General features: G+C 37.5%; 1 protein-coding gene and 1 pseudogene across 2 annotated transcripts; one reads left to right on the top strand and one right to left on the bottom strand.

The window, feature by feature from the left end:
- The first annotated feature begins 559 nt into the window (after nucleotides 1-559).
- LOC127636389 (phospholipid phosphatase 1-like) lies at nucleotides 560-19,826 on the top strand. Of its 2 annotated transcripts, none has more exons than XM_052116838.1 (6): nucleotides 560-997; nucleotides 10,263-10,414; nucleotides 12,375-12,655; nucleotides 16,264-16,321; nucleotides 17,870-18,046; nucleotides 19,298-19,826. In XM_052116838.1, the coding sequence occupies exons 1-6, from the start codon at nucleotides 940-942 to the stop codon at nucleotides 19,397-19,399; spliced, it is 828 nt and encodes a 275-aa protein (XP_051972798.1). In that variant the 5' UTR covers nucleotides 560-939; the 3' UTR covers nucleotides 19,400-19,826. The 2 variants fall into 2 exon arrangements, with proteins under 2 accessions (XP_051972798.1, XP_051972797.1); XM_052116837.1 differs by lacking the exon at nucleotides 10,263-10,414 and adding an exon at nucleotides 5,270-5,424 and having other exon boundaries at nucleotides 562-997.
- LOC127636388 (exosome RNA helicase MTR4-like) overlaps nucleotides 19,781-24,670 on the bottom strand; it is a 48,575-nt pseudogene continuing 43,685 nt past the window's right edge.

The following is a 24,670-nucleotide window of genomic DNA, read 5'->3' as shown; positions in this document are numbered from 1 at the left end:
TACCCAGGCCCCCGAAAAAAGTCATTTTTTATCAAATCTAGACAGGTCCCATTTCCAGCAGCCATCGCTCCAACACCTTATCCTTGAGTGATCATGCTAAATTGATAATTTGGTTCTAGAAAATCACTTGCCATTATATCAAACACAGCTGAAAGCTATTTGGTTTGTTAAATGAAGCTTAATATTGTCTTTGTTTTTGAGTTACCACAGTAAGCAATAGACTGGCATGTCTTAAGGTCAATATTAGGTAAAAAATGGCAAATAAGAAACAGCTCTCTCTAGAAATTCGTCCGTCAATCATTGTTTTGAGGAATGAAGACTATACAATGCTTGAAATTGCCAAAAAACTGAAGATTTCATACAAAGGTGTACACTACAGTCTTCAAAGACAGAAAGAGATGTGGAAGGCCAGATGTACCACTACTAAACGAGGATCAGTACCTCGGAGTCTCTAGTTTGAGAAATAGATTTGACATAATTACATTTGTGGGCGAGGCATCAGGCGGGCGTGGATTGTCGTGGAACGCTGAGAGACACGCGATAGGCTGTGATCACCATCAGCTGTCGCCCATCATGACAGCCAACAGCATTTCTCAAGTGTGCCTCACAAACTCAACGATACCACTCACAGGCAACCGACCCCTTTTATTCCGACCAACCTCATCACCACATACCGGCTCGTCGTCGCGTATTTTTATCCTCATGCGTTGAAATGCTCAGTTTATCTGAAAACCTGCAGCAAAACAGCTCGCTCTGTCTCTTGTACGGCTGATTATTAGTCGCGATTTGGAAGTCAGTGTTAGTAAGACTGTTGCGGCTTACCTTCGCGCGCGTTCCTGTAGTTTCTGTCATTCAATAGAGCATTAAAGGTGGACGCTACTTTATATTAAGCCTTTATAATCTGATTTGAGCCCCTCAAGTATACGGACACGCGCAACGATGTTCGAACCCAGAGGAATTCCATTTGTTTTGCTTGATATCGTGTGTCTAGTTCTCGGTAAGTATAATTTGAATTGCAAAGAGAATTGCGTTTTTTAACTGTTGTACCATTGTTTTAACCCATGTAGAGAAGTGTCAGTCATTTAAAACATCTAACCTAGTTTGGATAAGCCATATTGCTGTAAATAAGGTGGTTAGCCTACATTTAGTAGGCCTATTTTAGATGTAAATACGTGCTTTACTGAAAGAGACCGCATAGCAAGCTGAATATCAGTCTGGACGCATCATTTGTGTAGTTACATCCTGTGAAGTAATACATTGTTACTTAATTGCACAGGATTCAACAATGCTACTTGCACAATAACTACATATGACACCCCTAGTGTGCGTCATAATGTCTGTGTACACTCTCATGAGCAAAGATATTCGTTAGCAAAAGATTCCGTCAGGGCGTTACCTTTATGCAGAGAGTACCTATACATAACAATGACTCAGCCATGGGATTATCTGAGGGAATATACAACTGAAACATTATGGTAAATACAGCGGCCAGTAAACTATTATAATGGATTTTATAATTTTATATATAATGGATGTAATTTTGTGGAAATTAGGCCAATCTAGATCATTGGAACATGTGGGACAACTATGCTTTGTGTACATTGTTTGCTGACTCATAAGCAAGGTTAAACATGTTAAAACATGTAAACCATGTTTAAATATGACCCTAATTCACTTCATAGTATTCATCTTGCATTGTATGCACTGTGTATTAGCTAAATATAGGGTTCCTACACTCATGAACAACTGAAAAATTAATGGAAATTCCTATAATGACATATTTTCTAGTTATGCTCAGTTTAATATTGTTTTGTTGGTTAGAAATGGCCCTTTGTGAGTGTAATCTCTATGAAATGATTTTCTAATCCTTATCCAGTAATCACAAGTGGAATAAGTAATGGAAATCCATTGCTCAAGATGTGTAAACCATGTACAATAGTTCACATTCATTATATGACTAATTGGTTTATCAATAGTCTATTCGAGTTTAGAGCATTCACAACGAAAGTTTTGATGAGTAGGTTTTCTATGTGCCTGCAGAAAAACAGCATCCTTTTTACCCAACAAACAAGTAGAGCCTTTTGTAGAAAGTTGCCAACTGAGTCACATTCAAATGAGGGATGGTTGATTTTTACCCTTTGAAAGAGGTGCCAGGTTGGTAGAATAAGTATGAAGAAGTATAACATCCAGACCACAAGGTGTACAATGGTTGTATTTATCAACTGACTTCAATTTAATTCCTATGCTGGTCATATCTGTCATATCTAAAAGTAGTTTACAATGTCTGATTTCAAGTCAGACATGTGCCTTTCTGGGAAGGTTTCCTGTCATTTTGCATTGGCAAATGCATATTTACATGCCACCGGTACCACCAAAATACAAAGTAGAACAGTGCACATTAAAGTCAAGGGATGAATTCATTAGTTTGAATTTGAAAGACTTTCACAATTGTGACGCGTTCGATAACTATTACTACACATTATTGTTTAGCAGTTTTAAAAAATAAATAAATATTTGGCTTTAGGGAAGCATGAAACAATTTTGGTGTGTGCCATGATTCCTCCTTTCAGGCTTAAATGCCAAGCTTTATCTACATGTGCGTGCATGTCTTGTGCATTGTGTAAATATCAGACTCGTATACTCTTACTGGGAGAGGATTGAGGACTTGTGCTGTTTTCTCAATGCATTGCACCAGCATTAACAATAGGTTGAGGCTATGGAGGATTCGTAGTTTACACATACTCTGACATTAGACTTTAGACTGACAAAGCCCATCATTGTGATATGGAGTAGATAAAGACATGCCAGCATAAGCAAAATGGCTAAAAATTTAAGAGGTTGCATACAACAGAAGTCATTTGTTTTGGAGTGACCAATAAGGAAGGACAATATTTGCGTTGGAAGAATACAAATTTACGCTTTATTTGCTTGATTTGCCATAGAATGTTAATTTTTCTTTGACACTGCCATAAAAAGACAAAGTGTACATAAAAATAGACATTATACATAAGTGATTAGGGTTGGGTAAAAAAAAAATGCTCAACCCTAATCACTATGCTGTTAAACCTACAGGTTAAACCTACAGGTACTATTAAACCTATGCTGCCCGCCCTTCATCTGCATGCCATGGAGGCTAGAATTGAGAAACATTATTGGATAATTCTTATAATTGACATTTCTCTGAGCCAATCGTAATCTTAGCACTTTTTCTCTTGGCCAATCGGAATCTTAGCACTTGCGTCAGAATCTTGAAGCACACAGCGTCAACCACGCGAGTCTGATGGAAACTCATAACGTGTAGGAATCGTATGTGAAATTCGAGGTAAGTCAAGCTTTTTGGAGCAAAAACAAAAGCTATTTGTTTGCTTGATTCAAGTAACGTTAGCTACCGCTTTTTATGTGATATAATTTACAATAATATTGTATTTATTGTCTATGGGTACATGTAAGTTATTCGTATTGAACCGAAACTGTACGGGTGTCACGGTTCGGTGCACGAATTTGCACAGAGAATACAAGGGGAAAAAAAAAATAAAACTCTAGATAGCGATAAATTTAGCTCTATTCACGTTTGGTGTGAACGCAGCATAATAAACAGGCTGCGATGTCAAGATTGTAATGCTGTAGTGTGTGTGTGTGTGAGTGAGAGAGAGAGAGGCGCGCGGGCGCGTTCGAACATTGGAAACAAAAACATACTCCATCATTTTGTTAATACAGGACATCATTCAAACTACAAAGTGTTTACTTATTTGTGTACACTCGCAATCAAATACAACATTGTGCTTTTGTCACACTCTAAACTCTTGTCAGACTGTAACCTACAACTGTCACCCAACCAAAAACACACACACACACACACACAGTTTTAAAAGCAAAACATTTATCCAACCCCATTTCAAAACAGTCTGTGGGTTCTATCTTTTGGACATTCATCATATCGCATTGGTTTTCATTTCTTGTCCTCATAGCACTAATCTGTTTATTTTTAAGTTACACATTCTACGTTGCTTAAAAAAGAAAATCAAATGTGTTTTTAATGGTAGTATTATATTATACGGAAATCAATTATTTATAATTCAGATGAGAATAAAGTTAGGGTTAATTAAAATTAAGGAAAACAAATATATTGATCTGAAATATAGCAAATTAATTTTAAATTCATTCAGGTACAATTACCAAACATATCTTAAGGTCTTTTTATTAATTTTTATTAATAAACTAATTGTATAAAACTATTGTCAGTGCACTACAAATAAACTGGTTCTAAGCCTTTATTAATAAAACTCATTTAAAAAATACAAGGCTTAAGACAATGATAAAAATGCTATCTATATTTTTGTTTTGCTTTTCACTCCATTGTACCGAAATCGTACCGAACCGTGATGTCTGAACCAAGGTATGAACCGAACCGTGACTTCTGTGTACCGTTCCACCCCTAGTATTGTCGTCATACCTATAAATTACGTTAAGCTATGCTAAAAGTGGTATGAATGGTTTCCAAAACAGTACAAAAACTATTGTTTTACTCGAGGGGAGGTGGAAAATCGTTATCGTTAGCCGGGTATCCAATCATCCATCTATTATAAAAACAATCATCCATCCATTATAAAAACAAACTATCAACATAGATTTGTGCCAATAACCGATAGTTCCAAAAAGCAACTATCGGCACTGATTAATCAGTAAAACCGATATATCCATTTACCTCTAGTACACAAAATTGCTAAATGAAGTGAACCCATTATATTAGTTGACAATTCTATTGGTAGTTTTTGGGACTGACACTAGGTGAAATGACCATATGCGTTAATCACTCAAGTTAGTGGAGATTATCTCAAAATGGTAAAATATTGTCCGATTTATCGGTCTTGTCGATAAATCAGTGAAATCAATATATTATGCTGAACATGTGATTCAATGAGAAATCTTTTGAAAGAATTCACCGAGCAATGTGTATAGACTACAATAATGGCAAAATGACACCAGACACTATTGGTGTAAAATAACCCATTGTATATATGATGATGATGTCACTGAAACAACTGATTCAGAGTCTCCTATACCACCTTCCAGGTGTCCTATCTGAAGATGCTTTGTCATCATAAATCCACAGGCGTCATGCAATTCTTAACTCCGGTGTAGTGCTCTAATTGGCAGTTGTCCTAGGCAGCTGCCAATCATCAACACAGGGAATCAGCCCTCACGTTTGATTGGTTGGTAGACCCTTTATTGAGTTGTTAACCCGTTGTTAACCCTTTTTCACCTACAGCTGGCCTCCCGCTTGCAGCGTTTAACCTGGGTAAAATCAAACCGTATCAGCGGGGCTTTTTCTGTAATGATGAGAGCATCAGCTATCCCTTCCACAACGGCACAGTCACCTCCACTGTGCTGTACACAGTGGGCTTCACAATTCCTATTTGTAGTGTAAGTAATCCCGGACAGCATCCGCACAAGACATGCCCAGTCTTTTTAATTTGGCTTTTATTTTAATTTGATCGTCAGTTTAGTTTTAGTTCAGTTTTTTTCTTCTTACCTGGTTTAATAGAATCCAGTTACTTCACAGTAAACTACATTTTTGCAGAATTATTTGTCGTGGCTTGTTGGAAGTATCAAAGGTGAAATGAACATTTAGAGGTACTACAACAACAATTACTTTTATTCCCCTTCACACAAATCACATGTAAAATGTTTTATAACACTATCGTTAGGTTTAAGGTTTGGGTTATGTAGATGGGTTTTGTTGACGTTTCAATAGAGCTTCTATTTTAGAGCTACACAGTGGACATTTCATCCCAGAACTTCTGCAACATGTTTTTATAGTGTTTTATTTTTGTTGTATTTTAGGGCTGCCAAAGTTGATGCATTAACTAATATAATTAAGTTTAATGCCATCAATTTCTACAGTTTCTTCTTATTTTTTTTTTTTGGAGTCATGAAAAACCTTTTTAGTTTAATTTTACTGTGAACTGTTTTCTTTTTTTTTTGTTAACAATAATAACACCATTAATGAACTAAGCTGGTTTCCAAGTAGCCAAAAAGTCTTCTAGAGGGTTTAACTGACTGTTTAACCCACAGGATGTGGCCCATCATTTTAAGTGAACAAACTGCTTAATAGACACCAAAGAGCAGCTGTATCAACAATACTCCTGACCACTAACAGGTGCAAACTGCCATTTTAATAGAGCAGGTTATTGTGATTGAATGCAGCTGTTCAAGTAATTTTAATATGTGATGGGCCATCTAACATGCAGCGTCTAGCAGCGGCCATTGATGCATTGTGCTAAAACAGCTTGAGGTTGTCTACACTGGAATCGACAAAGCGGCACGTCATTACAGCTTGTTCACTAACACAGACCAATCAGCTGTAAGCACTTGGTTAAACTTAAGTAACAGTAGAGTACAAATAAAGTAAAATTTTGTATGGGGGGTTGTTGCGTATTTAGCTAAACAATTTCTCATGGAATGAGATTAATTCTTGAACTTTATATATTTATGAATTATTCATACAAAAATGAAGTCGCACAGATGCAACAATTTCCCCACTGGATGTAACAACTATGTAGGAATGGATATATGTATGATTTACAATTTTTTGCGTTTTATGAATAAGGCCCAAGGTATTGCTTCAGGGTTGTCTGGGGTGATAAATATCTAGTTAACACACTTGTCAAGTTTGTATAAATGTAATTTGTCCAGTTTGGTTTCATACATTTTTGACACAACTACATAAAAAGTAGGAGATACAGTATTAAAATACTTTGCTTGCACCTTTTAATACAGTGTACATCTCAACTTAATCATTAATTTAGAAAAAGGTCCTCTCTGTTTTATGTAATGCATTATGTTATGCATTTCAGGTTTTAATGTGTCTTAGTTTTTCTGAATGGTTACACCACATGACATTTTACTTTAAGACCCAGAAGAAAAAAAAATCTAAATATGTTTCACTCAGTAATTGAAAATATGCTCCTTATAGAAGGATTTATTTATCGGTTTTAACTAATAACAATGATTGTAATGTTCTTGTACATATTGAATGCATCATTCCAACATTCACAGTGTAAGTTAGGAAAAAGTATATGAACCTTTAGACTAATGATGTCAACAAAAGTCAGGAATTGGCAAACCTGGTATCCAATTAATGAAACAAGATTGAAGGCGTGGGTTAGAGCTACTTTAATTTATAAAAATTGAGTTTGTTATCCACAAGAACCATCTGCTGACTTGGACCATGCCTTGCAAAAAAAGAGATCTCAGAAGACCTACGATCAAGTATTGTTGCTTTGTAACCCTTTCCATCTTTATTCAAAGTTATCTCGAAGAGCTTAGAAATTCATCTGTCCACAGTTAGACAAACTGTTTATAAATGAGACGATTTAGTCCTGTGGCTACGGTGTCCAGCCAAGATGACTCAAAGGCACACAGCAGAATGCTCAATGAGGTAAAAAAAAGAACCTTAGAGTGACTGCTAAAGACTTGAAGGAATCATTGGAACTGGTTAACATCTCTGTTCAGGAGTTTATTAAACGGAAAACATTGAACAGTCACTGTGTCCATGGCAGGACACCATGAAGGAAGCTGCTACTTTCCAACAAAAACATTGCTGCATGCCTCAAGTTTGCCCAAGACCACCTTGACAGTCCACAATGCTACCGGGAAAAGGTTTTGTGGACTGATGAAACTAAGGAATTGTTTGGGAAGAACTCTCAGCTCTATATATGGTGTTAAAAGGGTACTGCATACTAACATGAAAACATAATCCCAGCGGTGGAGTACAGTGGAGGGAGCATCGTGATTTGGGGTAACGTTGCTGCTTTGGGGCCTGGTCCGCTTGCCATCATTGATGGAAAAACATAATTCCTACGTTTATCAAGATATCCTACAGGATAATGTTAGAGTGGCTGTGCGCCAGCTGAAGCTAAGTAGAAGTTGAGTAGGACAATGACACTAATCATCCAGGTAAATCCACAAGTGAATGTCTTGAAGAAAAGAAAATCCACATTTCAGAGTGGCCCAGTCATAGCCCAGACCTTAACCCAATAACATGTAGGTCTACAGCTACTGTAGCTATACCGCAGCTTCTGGAAACGCTTGGTTGAGGTCATTGCTGCCAAAGGAGGATGGACCAGTTATTAAATCAAAGGCTTCACTTATTTTTCCACTGTGAATGTTTAATGGGATGTGTTCAATAAAGACATTGATTAAACCTTTTTGTTGTTAGCTTAAGCACGTTATTTTTGTCTATACTTGTGGCTTTGATGAAGATGAGATCACACTTTGATCAATTAATGCAGAAAAACAGCTAATTCTTTCTTGCCACTGTAGACAAAACAAAAATAAGCATCACATCATTGATTTAACAACTGCATGAATACATATAGTTAAAATCAACTAAAAGGGAATTAGAAGATGATTAAATTATAAGGCCAGATACCCTAAATGTACAAGCTGGCTTTTATGTAATGGTCAGAAGGTATTTAAATACACGAAAAATATTCATAGCTAAAAAATTGAAATGGGATGTCTGTCAACTGGATGCAATGGTAGCTTCCAGTATAGACCGCTCACTTGACCAAAATGTAAGCGATCTAGTCTTGTTGCATTGCAGTGCAATATGCCATATTCCATACACATCCATTGTAGACATGGGGTCAGAATAAAATAAAGAAATTTTATTTTGCTTCGTACCATTGTTTTTGTTACTTTGTCTAAGAAAATTCTGGGCATGTTGCTTTGCATTACCTCCACTTAGGCAAGGATGTCCACTTAGTACAAGAAATTGCCTTGAGATTAGGTGTTTTAAATTTGGTTCTGATTTGAGGTATTTTTTGGCTCAATGTATCTGAATGCACCCTGTATTGCTTTTCAAAGTTTTTTAATTTTTTTTGAAAAGACAACTCTGAATTTGGCAATTTGTGGTTTTCATCATGAAAGGCTTCTCGGGTATCCAACCAAACCACAGACGCTTCCTCAATGTGTTTACTAAGGGTCAGTGTTTGGGTACAGTGTTCTGTGTACAAAACTGAAGACCAGACATTATACAAAGTACTGTTATGGTTAAGTTTATTCGTAACTGACATAGTTAATTTTTTGTGCAAATATTTGCATCAAACATTTTGAACAAAATTATGTGAAAAAGAAACTAAACTTGATGGAAGAAACCTCTTTTGATGTGTATCTCAGAAATATTGGCAGACATTGAGTCTGAAATGTGATAAGAGTGATAGTTAATATCTTCTGGAGCACAGATGAAATACTTTTTGCATCTAAAATTGTCTCTTCAAGTGTCAGGAATACTTTCTGAGAACAACCGGAATGTTTGATGTTGATACCGATTTAGACCATTGCAGACACAGTGGTGTTTGGCACAGTGTTCCCAGTGTGTGAGCGAATACTGCATATTGTTTGTGGTGTGAATGACTCATTTCTCTAGCTTGACGAAAACCGCAAACTGCCCATATTGCAGGATTTGCGCTTTTCCTCTTTGTAAGCAACCCTCAGCTTCCACTTGCCTTGCCAGTCCAGGCAGTGTGCAAAGCGTGCAAGTGCTGATCTGAAAAACGATCCCTCTGAAATCCCATACGTATAGCGAGCAGATCGTAGACCATGACAATGCAGCTTTCAACAGAGATAGCAAGAGACTGTAATTTAAGGAGCTGTCCTCTTTAGAGAGTTCTTGGTAATGCTGGGTAAACTTCTCTGATCCACATGGCTGATTTTAGCTGTTAGCAGCCGGAGCGGTTTAGGGATATTAAAGTAGGGGAAATGACATGCACACATAGAGTAAAAGCATTTCATATTAACTGCATGTTGGGTTAACGTCTTAATCCCTACCACATGATTTGCTGCCATGCTTTAGGAACTTTCATGTCCCAGGCAGGCTTGTAATGTTCTATGCTGGTGATGTCTTAACACAGTCATCCTTCTCATGCATTTGTTCACAATGTTTGTGTCAACATGAAACTACAATTGACCCCATTTACTTTCTTACTGTGCATTCCTTTTTGTATTGTATACTGAAAACAAAGTAATAAAACCCATTTCAACAAGAATAGCTTCAGTTACACAAAAACCCAGCTGCCACACTACCACCACCTAACACTTTGTCCCTGGGAATCCTAATGTCTGCATAATTCACAGCTTTTCTTTCTGTATGAGCACCTCCCTTTAGGACATAACTTGCTTGAATTGCGGAGAAAAGAACACAAACCCCTCTTAACCTTTTGTTTTTCTCTCTCACTGCCTTTTTTATTTTATACTAGTTGGACTTCCATTCGCAATACTCGATATCCAAAAAAAAACATTCAAACGAGGATTTTTCTGTAACGATGACTCGATCAGCTACCCATATAAAGAAGACACCATTACCTATCAGTTATTAGGAGGAGTAATGATTCCTATCACTTTGCTTACTGTAAGTGCCTGTCTGTTTGTTACACTAGCAGCTCACCCCTTCCTGTCTCTCTCTGCCTCTATTGTTTATTGCGTGCTTCTCTGGCCAGTAGGACTGCTCTCTTGTCAGCTAGAGCACTTGAAACTGAATTTTGAGATCTAACCACAGTTCAGAGAACTTACTGTCTTGCATGCTTAATAGTTCAATCAAAAATGAAAATTCTGTTGTCATTTACATTGTTGGTTTCATAACCAGTTTTATAATGTCATTGTTTTCCAAAGTCCGTGGTAATGGATAGTTTTCAAAAAGCTATATTTTCTATGGAGGAAAATGCCATTCTAGTGTAGACAAGAGGCATAATCATAGCAAAGTTGATGCTTTTTTTTTTTAAAGGAAAATGTATTAGTGTGGACGTGGCCCTAGTGACAACATATGTCAAGTTTTAAAAAGGAAAACTAATCACCTTATTAGTCATTACAACTCTATTCATCTATACGCTTTATATTCCAAGTTCTCTAAAGCTAAACGAAAGCTTCATGTGAGGAACAGACCGAAGTTAGTCATGTTTGTTACAAGACATCGTCATTGATGGTAAACCTGGTTTAATGCTCCAAGTTTGAATATGTTGAAGCACAAATGAAATTTGAAAGGGATGATTTTCAGCGAGTGACGGCTAAAATTTCAGTCAGTTCCTTACACAAAGCTATGATATGATTTAAAAAATTGGAATATAGGACATGAGCCATATTGACTACTTATGTGTGCATCATATGTGTTTGGAATGACAGAGTAAATGATAAGACTTTTCCTTTATGGTTGAACTGTTTCTTTAAGACAAAGTGGGTGTTCTGCATTTCATTCTTGTGATTGACCTTTACAAGTTTGAGACGAAGGCTCCAAAGCCAACCAACACAATTGAAATGTTTTTGCTAGTCTTCTACCCACTACAATTTCCCACAAAAACTCTCATGATGAATTGGTTACAGTATGTCACCTTCACGTTTAGTTGATGGTTGAAAGACCCTCTTTGTGGTTACATCTCATAATGGTTTATTTTAATGCAGGCTTTTATCTAGTGGGATATCATTTACAAGCCAACACTATACTTTTAAATGCAATAGAAACATCTCTGAGTTTACTTTATTATGGTTAACATTTCTTCTAGAAATCTATATAGCCTCACAGTCACCCATGTAAGTGCAAAACACATATCCCAAATGTTATGAGAACATTTGATGTAGGTTACTGCTAATGTACACTTTAAAAATGCTGCATTGTAGGTAACCCTCATTGACACACTGTAAAACACCTTGGTTATTCAGACTACAGACATTCAAATGCTAACGCAAAAACAAAATGTGTAAATATTAGTGCCAGCCTAGCTTAAGTTACCCAAGACCTACAATTGCTCATAACTTTCAAAACTTCTGATGCAAAATCTTCTTTTCAAGCTGTTTTTTTTTATTATTAAGGATTGGTAATATAGTGATAGACAATTGACATTAGGTAAGACCTCATATTTAATTTGACACAAACAGGAACAATAAAAAAAATAATAATAATGTGTCAAATTTCCAGTGAACAAAAACTATTCAAAAACATGGCTTGTGAAAATGAGATGTGGTCTGAGATGGTACAACATGTTGAATGGAATGTAGTCCCATCCCTTACATTCTTGTGAGCATCAAATTAAGTATGGTGTCTACTCTAACTGAGGTCAATGTGGTAAACTCATTTACATGTCAAAGAGCTAAACATGGGTAACTGTGATAAAGATGTTTGGGAAACACCAGTGATGGCTGCATTGTCAAGTGCTACTACTTTCCGATCTTGTCTTCCATTCTTGCACTTGTGGACATCCTTATAAGCCTTTAAATCAATAATGTTCACATCTCAGACACATGATTGATTTGTAAAGCAATTTTTGACCAGAACCTGGTCAAAGAAAAGTAATGATTTTTCCCTTCCTCTCCCATCACAGATGATCATAGGGGAGTGCCTTTTAGTCTATCTAAACCGCATCAAATCAAAGTCTTTCTGCAATGGTTATGTGGCCTGTACCTATAAGGCCATTGGCACCTTTTTGTTTGGTGCCGCCCTGAGCCAGTCACTCACTGACATTGCCAAGTATTCCATCGGCCGGCTTCGACCACACTTCCTGGATGTGTGCAAACCTGACTGGAGTCGGATCAACTGTACAGGAGGGGCTTACATCGAGGACTTCAACTGCACTGGGGATGCAGCAAAGTTCAATGAGGGCAGGTAGGTTACACTTCCCTTTGGTCAGTCAGTAGTAGTTCCTGTAGCTCTGGTAGAGCATGGGAGTAGCAATGCCAGGGTCATGGGTTTGGTTTCCAAGGTCCACACATGCTGAGAACATTTTAAATGATATCTAGTTTCAAGGATACACCCTTAGATCTTGTTTGGCAACTGACCATTACATTTGTTAATTTGTTACATGAGAATGGTTCAACTTATCAAGATTTAGCTTTTAACTATTGGTCAGTGTGGTAATGATGATTTACACGAAATTTAACAAAGATCTGATGAACGCTGTTGGAGTTCGAAAAAGTAGGTTTTTCATTCACTTTAAAATGGGTGACAGGAAATATGGTTGAACATGGAAAAATTGGTAACATTGAACCCTGCTTGACCAAAGGATTCTATGGACATCAGGCACATGATAAGCCATACTACTCAAGCTATAAGCATTTTGTTATATTTTTCGACCATTTTGTCATGTATGTTTTTTAATCAACTTTGGATGGAAGATTTTTTGGCATTGAACATTGAGAAGTCCAAAAAATGTCAGCAAGAAAGGGCAGTTTGTTCTTCATGGTGGAATTAAGAATCCTTTATGTCAGAACGCATCCATTTGGGGCATTTTGTGGTTCCATCCTGGAAACATACTTACCAGCTGACCATGCAAAATCTGTCAAACTTCCCCAGGTTTTGCTGTTATTTAAATAGTTATTCTCATGAAACCTTTCAAGAGAATGTCTGTTTAATGCCCGAAAGTTGCTGAAGACATGAAAGCTGTGTGCACTCTGTAAATGCGACGTAAGTATTCAAACCTCTTCATTTTTTCTCATTTTATGTTTAGCCTTCTGATAAAATGCTTTCAATCATTTTTCACATCAATCTACTCTCCATACCCAATAATGACATATATATATATATATATGTAGGGTTAAATATGACCAGGACATTTTCTTGACAAATTTCATGAGAATCACCCAATTAGACACTGTTTAATTTTTAAAATGGCCAATTCAAGGTTGGAGGACTCACCTCAACATAACTCTGTGCCTTGAAACTGTTTCGCTTCACAATAAAATAGATCTTATATAGAAGGAAGCAGATTTACTGGAAGGTGACCAATTAGCAGAACAATTTAAACAGAGACCTCAAACAGGGTGTTGAGAGGAAATTCCCACAATGTTGAAATTAAGGGCTTCCTTCAAAGACTTCACCTTGGTCATTTTGTGGTGTTTTAGAATACCTACAATTTAAGTCTGCGGTTTACACACTGTAGTGCTCTGTAATCCTGTGGTAAGTCGTTTCCAGAGCACACAGTGGTGCTGAGAGTTTCTGTGTGGTTTCCAAAGCCAGACGCAAGGCCAGCAGTATCCCAGGCCCTCTCAGAATGCTCTAGGTGTGGTTCCTGTCTCTCAGAGAATCACATCTTTGGAGGGGTTCCAGTGTTTGCCAAGAAGATGATGCCATTATTAGAACAAAAAAGAAGCTGTGGAAGGTTTGATCTCAGAATAACCTGGATCACCTTTCAAAGAGGGTCTTCTTGCTAAGCGGGCATGTGTAATTGAGCGTAAGAGGGTAGGAGAGAGTCGCCCAGGTCAAGTTTAAATGCAGTTTTATTCTCAAGGATGTAAAATGGCAGGCAAAACTGCTAAAAATACATAGATTTGCCCCTTGAAGGTCTCTGCGTTCTGTCTTTTCTGAGCACTGAAGTAAAGCAATTATTGTTAATAATTTGCAATTTACAAATTCATCCCGTTATTAATTTTATCTGACTCCAATTTTAAGTCGACCTCTGATTTAGATTTAAAGCTCTAAATTCTTTCTGATTATTCTTTTGTTATTGATTACTCTGAATCCTCTTCTATTCATTTACCTTTTGATCAGTTTCTAATGAGATTCAAACTGATAGTCTTTAAGTGGCTTCCTCCTACATTAAAGATTTAGTTATGATAGAAATGATTCTTAAAATGGGATTCTCCTGCTCGGTTCCTCCAGAGCGGTTTCTCCTATTTTAAAGACCCAGTATTGATATAAATGATTTCAGAGAAATACAGAATAAATCAAAAAGTAACAATTTATTTGCAAGGTAGGATTTAAAACACAAGCTAAAGAAACAAGTCAAAGAACATACCTGGCAGTTGAGAAAAGTACATGTAATTGCAAAGCATGGGAAATCTGAATGCAGATCCCTAAAGTTACACACATTGAGGTGTGGGATCATCTGACTACAGAGAACCTTGAGCTCTGGGCCAGCCTTCCTTAAATATCCAGACAGAATATACATTGTGTACCAAATGGTATTATCCTTTGTTCAATGAGAATTTGGGGGTGAAAGGGTTCTTGGCTTCCTGGTGTTAAACCTTCAAGGAGGGGGATAGGCCTCCAGAATTATTCAGTATTTGGCATAGACCTTATAACTTTGTTGTCATTAAGTTTTATAAACCTGGGGACAAAACACTATACCAGAGGCACTGAGACATTTTAAATGATACCAAACATGTTACATAAGTTACATTATTTGTATACATCAGATATGGTCTTTTGTTACATACAGATCTTAGGTGAGTTTGAGGTGATTCTGGGCTGAAGGGGAGTGAATGAGGAGAGGGAAGAGAATGGGACAGATGTGGAAGGGCAACAATGAGGTGTGAATTTGCAGTCTTTGCTCAGTGGGCTGTGGTGCCTCAGGAAGAGTTGCTAATTGTGAGAAAGTTCATTTGTTACATTGTTATACATTTGCTCTTTGCCTTTGAATGCAAACACATTGGCACCCCGCCTTACAAGGACGTCAATGCTTCATTGTTGGTTCATCACAGATAATTCACTTTAGCTCAAGTTTGTCTCATGACCCAGTCCTTTTAAATGAATCACCAAGCAAGAACACACCGATCTGACCTGATTTTATCTTATGCAGAAGCTTGGATCCTATTAAACCCACTCTTTTGTTAGATCAATAGCGAAGGAGTATATGTTTCCTTGTCAGTTCAATAACCTCTACCAGGAAGCTATCCAGCAAAACTTTATTACTGAAATAAAATAGTTGTTGTGGATGACCACTGGAATAAATACTTTATGGCATAGTTAACTGAATGCAATATCTTTACGCTGTTAACAGGTTTTTAATAGTTAACACCTGTGTCAGTCGTCATCGTTCTGCTCAGATTGCTCCAACATTATTTGCTGTCAGTCGGGGGGCGGATGCTCCTTGTCAACACTGTAGCCTGAGCTTAAGTAAACCGGAAAACACAAAAGCCTGCCGGATAGTCAGACCACCCTACATTCTTGTGCGCTTTTCACACTTCCCCTGCCCCGACCCCCACCGGTTAACGCATGGCATTATCACCCAGAAAAGAGTATGAGCGCACTTTTTCAAAGGGAGTGTGTTTTGGGACCAAATGGAACAGTGCAAATATTTGCACAGTTTGGGACTCAATGTTTGGATTCCATCCCACCAACTTGTCAATGTAATCCTTTGTTTGTGTTTACAGAATTGCAAAACACATGTCAGCTTGGATTTTATGGCTTCATACTGTTGCACAAACACACATCACATGTAGTAAAGCAGGCCTCCTGCTTTGCCCGCATTAATAATTTGATTCTCTCCATTTCAGACTCTCCTTTTACTCGGGTCACTCCTCATTCTCCATGTACTGTATGCTGTTCCTGGCAGTAAGTGTCATTTTAATTACGCTTATGTTATTTGTCTTGCCATGTCAACTAAGCACATTTATCCCCCAAAATTTTCATTAGCCTAATAGTAAAAATCTCATCCTCACTACTGATATACTAGATATATTATATGGCTCTCTGGAATACTTGATCCTTATTGGTCAATCACACAATCCATGTCTAATACTCTTAAATAAGGACCACACATCCGGGGAAGTCATTTTTCACCATTCGTCCAGGTATTGCGAGTTATCTTTCCTACTTTATATATCACTATGCAATTTTTACAGGTAAGCCAACAAAATAATTTAAACTTAAATCAAAATTTCTTGTCCATTTATTTATTTGGCATGTAGGCCTAGTCTTGTAATTAGTAGGATAATTATAAGTCAGATGGTTATTATTGCAAAATAGACCTATTTAACATGATACAAGTCCTGACCACCATAAAACCTTATTATCTGATAATGACCAACATTATGCCACAAAAGCTGTCGATTGAGCTTAACTTGTTTTGAACACGAAATAATCACTTCATTGTCTTTTACGCTTTTCTTTAAACTTAAGTCAAATTTGTTTTAATTCTTGAACTGTTCTGAGCTGTTAGATGATCAGGTCACAATTGAACCACACTGTGCATTTCCTTTACTCATTCAATCACAAACTACATTAATTTCAAAACTCTTCCAATAAATTGCTACATTGTTTCTGAAAGACCTGGAAATGGACTTAATGTTTATGTAGATTTCTATGCTTTACTCCATTTAATTGTCCATCAGAAGCCCCCTATTATCTTTCACAGGGATGTTTATTGATTTAAAAGTGCAATATTAAGAAGACTGCATTCTACTGAACTTCTCCATTACAGCATTTTGCAAACAGAATTTATCTTCTCAAGAGAGGACAAGCATTAAAAACATGTCTAAAGTGCACAACACTTTGATACCATCACACTCAAGGTCAGAGTTCAGTAGCTCCCAGAAAGTCAATGTTGAAGTAGCTTTTCAAAAATATCTGACCACCGATATGGAATTGAACTCTTTAACCAGACCTGTTTAGGTAAGATTACAAACATTACTCAAACCTATAAATTATTAATGACTTTCACAATACTCCTTTAAATAGACCTGTTGCTTGATGGTATAGTCATTAACATTTAAAGCTTCATTTCCGGTTTTGGAGTCATTGTGTAGTCGTCAACGTGATTAAAATAACTTTGATGTGTCACGCTAACATTTTTGGCACATGCCCTCAGGCAAAAGAGAAGAAAAATTAACCACTTTGTAAACTGAGATTGGATCATGTAGCATGGGATTTTCAGTTACATGAAAACTTTACACTAATGAGTAACTAATGACACAGAGTGTGTACACAATCACAGTACACTAAAAAAATGTGACTTGTGGAAGTCAACCTAGTAAATGACGTTCTCACGTGAGGATCGGAATGTCCCATAATTACGTGTGAAGTACAAGTTTGAAAGGGTAACAAGCATATTTAAACATTCTCGCATACAATTTGAGAAATAATACTTGTATTTTCTCCAAGCTTTATCTTCAAGCAAGAATGCAAGCTGAGTGGGCACGACTCCTTCGACCCACGATCCAGTTCTTCCTGATCGCTGCCTCCATCTATACGGGATTGTCCCGCATCTCGGACTACAAACATCACTGGAGTGACGTGCTCACAGGCCTCATACAAGGAGCAATTATGGCTTTACTAGTGGTGAGTTGTTATACTTTTAACCGCAAGCAGGCTATCGCCTCTTGGAAGAAGTCAGTGTAACTATGACCGTTAACCCTGTCTCTCTCTGAATAGTCTTATTTTATTCCACTAGATAGTAGCAAGTTTTAGAAGAATTATTTTTTCTTCTTAAAATTACATTTTACAGCAACGAGAATGAGAGCTTTCATTAGATATGTGATGTCAATTTAAGAGGTATTTTTAAGAATTTTATATTCATATTAATATTTCCATCACATGATCTTTAAGTGGCACTGATCTGTGAAGCAAATGTTTTCAGGCCTTATTTTGTTATTTTATGTAATATAAATGTAGAAGTTATGGTTACCTATGAAAGTTCAGATTCTACGCTTTAAAACAATACCCCATATGCCTGACTTATATATATTTGGAGACTTGAATGTTTTAAGCGTAACCTTTTTTTTTGTGACATAACGCCTCCTTTTGGATCTACGGGTGGGTCTGCAGAGTTGAAGAGGTCAAAATAATTGCTACAAGTTTGTAGCATCAATATTGTACCACCAATTTTGAATCATTAACGTGAATGTAATGTAACAGACTAGTCGGCTTGCCTTCACTCCCCACGTGAATCAATAAGCCTCGGGTGCCCATGACCCTGTTGCCGGTTCACCAGTTGTCCTTCCTTGGTCTAGTTTTGGTGGGTACTAACCACTGCATACCGGGAACACCCCACAAGACCTGCCATTTTAGAGATGCTCTGACCCAGTCATCTAGCCATCACAATTTGGCCCTTGTCAAAGTTGCACAGATCCTTACGCTTGCCCATTTTTCCTGCTTCCAACACATGACTGTTCACATGTTGCCTAATATATCCCACCCCTTGACCGGTGCCATTGTAACAATTAATGATATTCACTGCACCTGTCAGTGGTTTTGATGATGTGGTTGATCAGTGTATATCTGAATATTTTGCAGTAAAGAAATGCATTGTTTCTATACTTATTTTTAAAAATAAAATCAGTAGTTTTCCCCATTGTTTTTATTTAAAATGTCATCTTTAATGTCGGAATGAACTACATTCCCATGAAGCACACATTCTTGTACCTTGTCTTTTCATCTGATTTTCAAATACTCTCATAAAGGAGATTATGAAACCTCTATGGACGTAATTAATGGGAAAAATACATTGGGAACAAAGACTGCTGGCAATGTTGCACTGTTCTAATACCAATTCAGCTCACTCAATTTCTACAATATTGTGACTCCCTACAGGTATTCTTTGTGTCGGATTTCTTCAAAAAGAAGGTTGAACCCCAGGAGGCAGAGATCCCACACACTACCTTACAAGAGACACCTACGAATGGAAATCATTGACAGCCTAAGCTACCAGGGACCTTGTTCATGCAACCCAAGGAGTCATGGGGGAAAAAGTTTAAGCATGCACCCACTTCAAGGGCAGACCACTAGGGTGGAAACCTGTGAATGTAACCTAGCTTTAAATGTTATACAGACACCCCCCCCCTGCTGTGGGTTTGGGTCTCTTTCAGTTGTCCTACATTGCCTCGGCTGGACTGCCTCTGCTGCTACCACAGCTTCCGGTGTATCTTCTACTATAAGTGTACCTCTATTACTCACAAAAAAGAACTTTTTTTATCTATGTGGAAAAAAAAATAAAATCATCATACAGAATGTTTTATTAAAACTGATAAAATGTATGTACAAAATATGTTGTGCTTTTTGATGAAAATAAAAACCAATTATACTTGTTGGACACAAATAAAACAATTATGTTCAATGTTAATTCTGTCTTTCAATGTCTTAAAGAAAAAAAAAAAAAAGCATAGAAGGAAAGGCTGGCAGCAAACACAATATCCCTCTTGATCTTCGTTATACCTGTGAAAACAAGGAAAATGTACATGAGTTTTGTACACGGAAACCCTTGCCCATCTTCAAAACATTGGAAAAGTTCAATCTTAATTTAAAATGGAATGTTTTATCTGATATTTTATAATCCCTAACGCCAACTCATCCTAGAGCTTTCAGGCTACATCCACTAAACTCACCTGAGATTCACTACAACACTATGAGAACGTGCAAAATGAATGACAGGTCGAAAGCATCATTGTCCATGGACACATGTTTGCTGTTTACAGAGTCTAGAGCGGTCACATCTCTCAGGGAGAAGGAACATTTTTGCGTACTTTTCCATAAAAAAAAAATAAAATAATCGATTATAGCACCTTTAAATTACTCTACAAAATGTATCTGAATATATGATTGTCTTTAATGACTGTATTACCATAAAACTAGTTTAAACTTTCATTCAAGGCTTTGTCAAGCCGCCAACATCAAAGATATCTTTATCTAGTTTTGAGTGAAATGTAGCCTACTAGAGTAGTGCATCATTATCTTTGTAACATGCTATGGTAAAAATCTTTAGGAATCATTTGAGAGTCGAAGCATAGAGTTTAAAAAAAAAAAAAAAAAAGTTTTAATTTGTAACAATTAAACCAACAATTAAAAAAATTGCACTGAAGGAACTAAAGAATGAACCCTCAAATGGCAGTAGACAGCAGACCAGTTTATTAGGCCTTGAAACCTTGCTAGAAACTAAAGCTGAAATGTTCAAGAGTTCATGGCGTTGTTGGTGTAAATAAATCATTCATGTATAAAAACACTGAACAGATGGGAGTAGAACAAGTCAACTGGTTAACCAGTCCAGTGCTTAAAGCTGCCCAAAATAAATGGGAGACGTCTCCGTTTAGTTAAATGATTCACACTATGTATACGGGATGTCCTACCCATTGCAAACTTGTTCTCCAGCTCTGTATTGCCAATAGCCTTGGCTGCCTGGCACATCTGCCTCAAGAGTTCCTCTAATCTTTGCATGCAGTGGATAATACTGCCTGAAAGGGAGAGAGAGAGAAAGGGGTTAGTCCTTCCTGTGGACTGATAAATTATAAACAGCTCAGTTTTTACTAACTACATACCAGCCACATATGGTCATTTTCAGGAAATTTGTACAAAGCATACTCCGCTTGCACTCCAAAACCTGGTGAGCTGCCTACGGAGGCGGCAAAAATAATAAAGTTCATCAATCTGTTCTGTTCTCACAGGACGTGCTCTGGCATTTCATCTGCTTTATGTTTACCCTATGTACATATGCATCAGGAGGACACTTTTAGGATACTGTGCTAAGTTAAAAGTACTTGAAACTTAAAACAATAAAGCAAATCTCAAGTTCCAGGCATTCTGTTTCATACAGAATGCAAATGATGCATGACCGGCTCTCTTCTGTTGCTGCGCTGCTTCTGAGATTTGAGGCACGCTGACTGCCCCCTACTGAACACAAAGTTACATGCACTTCAAGTTTAGTTGCTACGATGATAGGAAAATATATACTTATTATTATGGAATTAACATACGAGGCAGGAGGCATTATTAATTGTGTAATTTTTTATATAAATCACATTAAATTAACACGTTATATCAAAAGCCCTAAGCAACATGCCAACATCAAACTCAATCCATTGCGAGTCAAGTCTTCTGTGCAGAGAACCTTTCAAATTGGTCACTTATGAAAGTTAAGATGCTGCCTTAAAAGGCAGTTCACTTGGTTTCAGAACAGAGCTGTAGTTTCTCTGTCCAGTTCTATTACAATGGGTTTTTTCTGTGAAACCTTCCTTGGCAAAAGGGTTTTACTTGCACAATATTTTAAGTTCTCCAAACAGACCAATTCAACATACTATCATCACAGAGTGAAAGAAAGAAGAAATAGGGGAATTTCTAAATTTTTCATAAAATATACCTCCTTCACTACAATTTATCATTACAAAGTGCTTTGCTGTTTGCCAAAGCACTTGAAAAAAGCCAAAAGCTGAAGCATGGACAGATGGGGGATTTTCTTGACAGCAAGACACGAGATTCATGTTTCAAGACTCACATCATGCTCTGGACAGAGCAAAGTTTCAGAGCTTACTGAAACTTTTCATAATGCCTCATGTACTGATGTAGCACCAATCAAATCAACATCAATGATTCTGAACTCTTGCTCACAAATGGGTTACTAAATTTGTTCATTTCTGGAAAATTATGGTTATATGGAAATTTGACAATGTCAATGTTAATGATAATTGAGAACTAATACATGTTCTGACCAGAAGCGATGCGATAAAAGTTGTCCTCCATGACAAATAATACTTACTGAAGCACTGATTTCTGTCAACTTTTAAGCTTTCGTAATCGCACAAGACCATATTTTATCTTAAATCAATCAATTGTGCACCTTTACTGGATACCATACCAATGTCTCAGAAGTCAAAGTTTGCTGGTTTCAAAGAGTTTTGGATGGTTTTACCTCATCATGTATAGGCAAGTACCGCTTTCACATCTGTCACAACGGTTTTTCCTCATTAATATGAGAATGATTATAAATAAAATATTACATGTCCTTAGGAGTACCAACCCTTCTTCACTGTGGCTATCCTTATTTCTGGATTGTGCATTTTAATTCAGATTTTACAGTGTGTTGATTAGTAAGTGAACCATCAATTTTTCATGCTCATATTTCATGGTCAATAATTGGCCGATACATACTGGCGGCCGATACATATCAGTGTATCCCTACTTAACACACATACTTGCAAGATCACAAAGGGCCGTGAAACAATATGATTTGCAGTCTAGGAAGCATAACTGACAAAACTTTAATAAACCGCTCACTGCGATACTCATCACTCTAACTAATTATGAATATCATCAGGAAAATATCAAACCATCCATCCATCCATCCATCCATCCATCGTCAACCGCTTATCCTGTGTACAGGGTCGCGGGGGGCTGGAGCCTATCCCAGCTAACATTGGGCGAAAGGCGGGGGACACCCTGGACAGGTCGCCAGTCCATCGCAGGGCCACACATAGACAGACATACACTCACACTCACCTCCACATCCACATCCACACCTAGGGCAATTTTTTTTGGAGACACCAATTAACCTAGCCTGCATGTCTTTTGGATGGTGGGAGGAAGCCGGAGTACCCGGAGAGAACCCACACAGACACGGGGAGAACATGCAAACTCCACACAGAAAGGCCGGGGCAACCAAGGTTTGAACCCACGACCTTCTTGCTGTGAGGCGACAGTGCTAACCGCTGCACCACCGCACCGCAGTTTGGGCATCTCATTGGCCTGTGGATGGAGGGAGAAACAGGGTACACAGTCATATAAATCCATCCATCCATCCATTGTCAACCGCTTATCCTGTGTACAGGGTCGCGGGGGGCTGGAGCCTATCCCAGCTAACATTGGGCGAAAGGCGGGGGACACCCTGGACAGGTCGCCAGTCCATCAGTCATATAAATAACAATTGAAAATCTTGCTGCAGCGCACTGGATAAAAGCATGAAGCAGAGTTTAACATTCTAACTGGAGTGTAAAGCACAGACAGATCCTGACATGCACAGATAGGAATGAGATCTGCCAGGCTTCATAGAGACTTTAATTTAAGTCATGAACATGGAGTCAAAGTGGATGAACTTGAATAAATTCTATTGTTTTGTAACTTTAAAAATGCAGACTGTAGCACAGACTTTACAACAAAACAATGTTGAATAGAGTTGAGCGGTAAGAACGAATTCTAAAATTGTATATCATGTTAACGGTGTATAAAAAAAAATTTGCACATTCTTTTGTTTGTTGTTTTTAGCTCTTAAAACAACGCAAGAGTGCAAAGTTCTCATGTGAATGCAATTAACGAATGTGAATGAGCTGCTCTCATAGCGCTCATTAATGTGCAGTGGATGTTCAGGTTTTCACTAATAAAAAGGGGTTACACTTTGGGTTCTCTCATATCGTTTGCCTTCAGAAGACTTGGAATATGAGCAAAATCACATTGACTACTTTTGGGCCATTTTCAAAGCTTTAAAGTGAGTATCAGCTGATACGGAATTGAAAAGATGGACCGAGACATTCATTAAAACACCTCCTTTTGTGTTCCACGTAACAAATTCATACATGTTCGGAACGACATTTACAAAAATAATGACAATTTTCCTTTCAGGGTGACCCATTCCTTTAAATAACTCAACATGCGCCAAGTCTCAAATAACATAATTTCTGAAACAAAAGACTCAAACCAGTACACATAAAACGCATGGCTCTAAATTCTCAATTTAAACTTGGATGAGCACATCTGAAGATGTTAACAGTTGAATTGTATATTAATCCAGAGAATTGCTATGTTGCAACAATAAACAACTGCTTCATGTTGTGCCTTATTTCCCTTAATAACTTGGGCTGATGATTTAACACTTAATAAGGACTGTAATAGGAAAATTCCTACCATAGAGCAATTCAAGCGTGAAGTACCACCGGTTTTCAGCAGGGAGCAGTACGCAAAACTCCAGCTTTAGACAACGCCCAGCTGTACAGACAACAAACAACACTCTTGACTTGACAACAGCACAAGATTTATGAGAATGTGTTCCTGTATTCAAATCGAGCGCAATTCAAAATGCAGGGATCTCGAGACATGTTTTTCTAAAGCCCAAAGTATATTTCAGCTTTGACGTGAACGCTTAGCGTCTGCGTACAGTCAAACGTGAGCCTGTAAAAGTATACTTCCTTTTACTGTGCGCACATACAC

This window comes from Xyrauchen texanus, chromosome 44 (assembly GCF_025860055.1).
Source record: "Xyrauchen texanus isolate HMW12.3.18 chromosome 44, RBS_HiC_50CHRs, whole genome shotgun sequence".
NCBI classification, from domain to species: domain Eukaryota; kingdom Metazoa; phylum Chordata; class Actinopteri; order Cypriniformes; family Catostomidae; genus Xyrauchen; species Xyrauchen texanus.
This window is presented reverse-complemented; position numbering and strand designations above follow the sequence as displayed.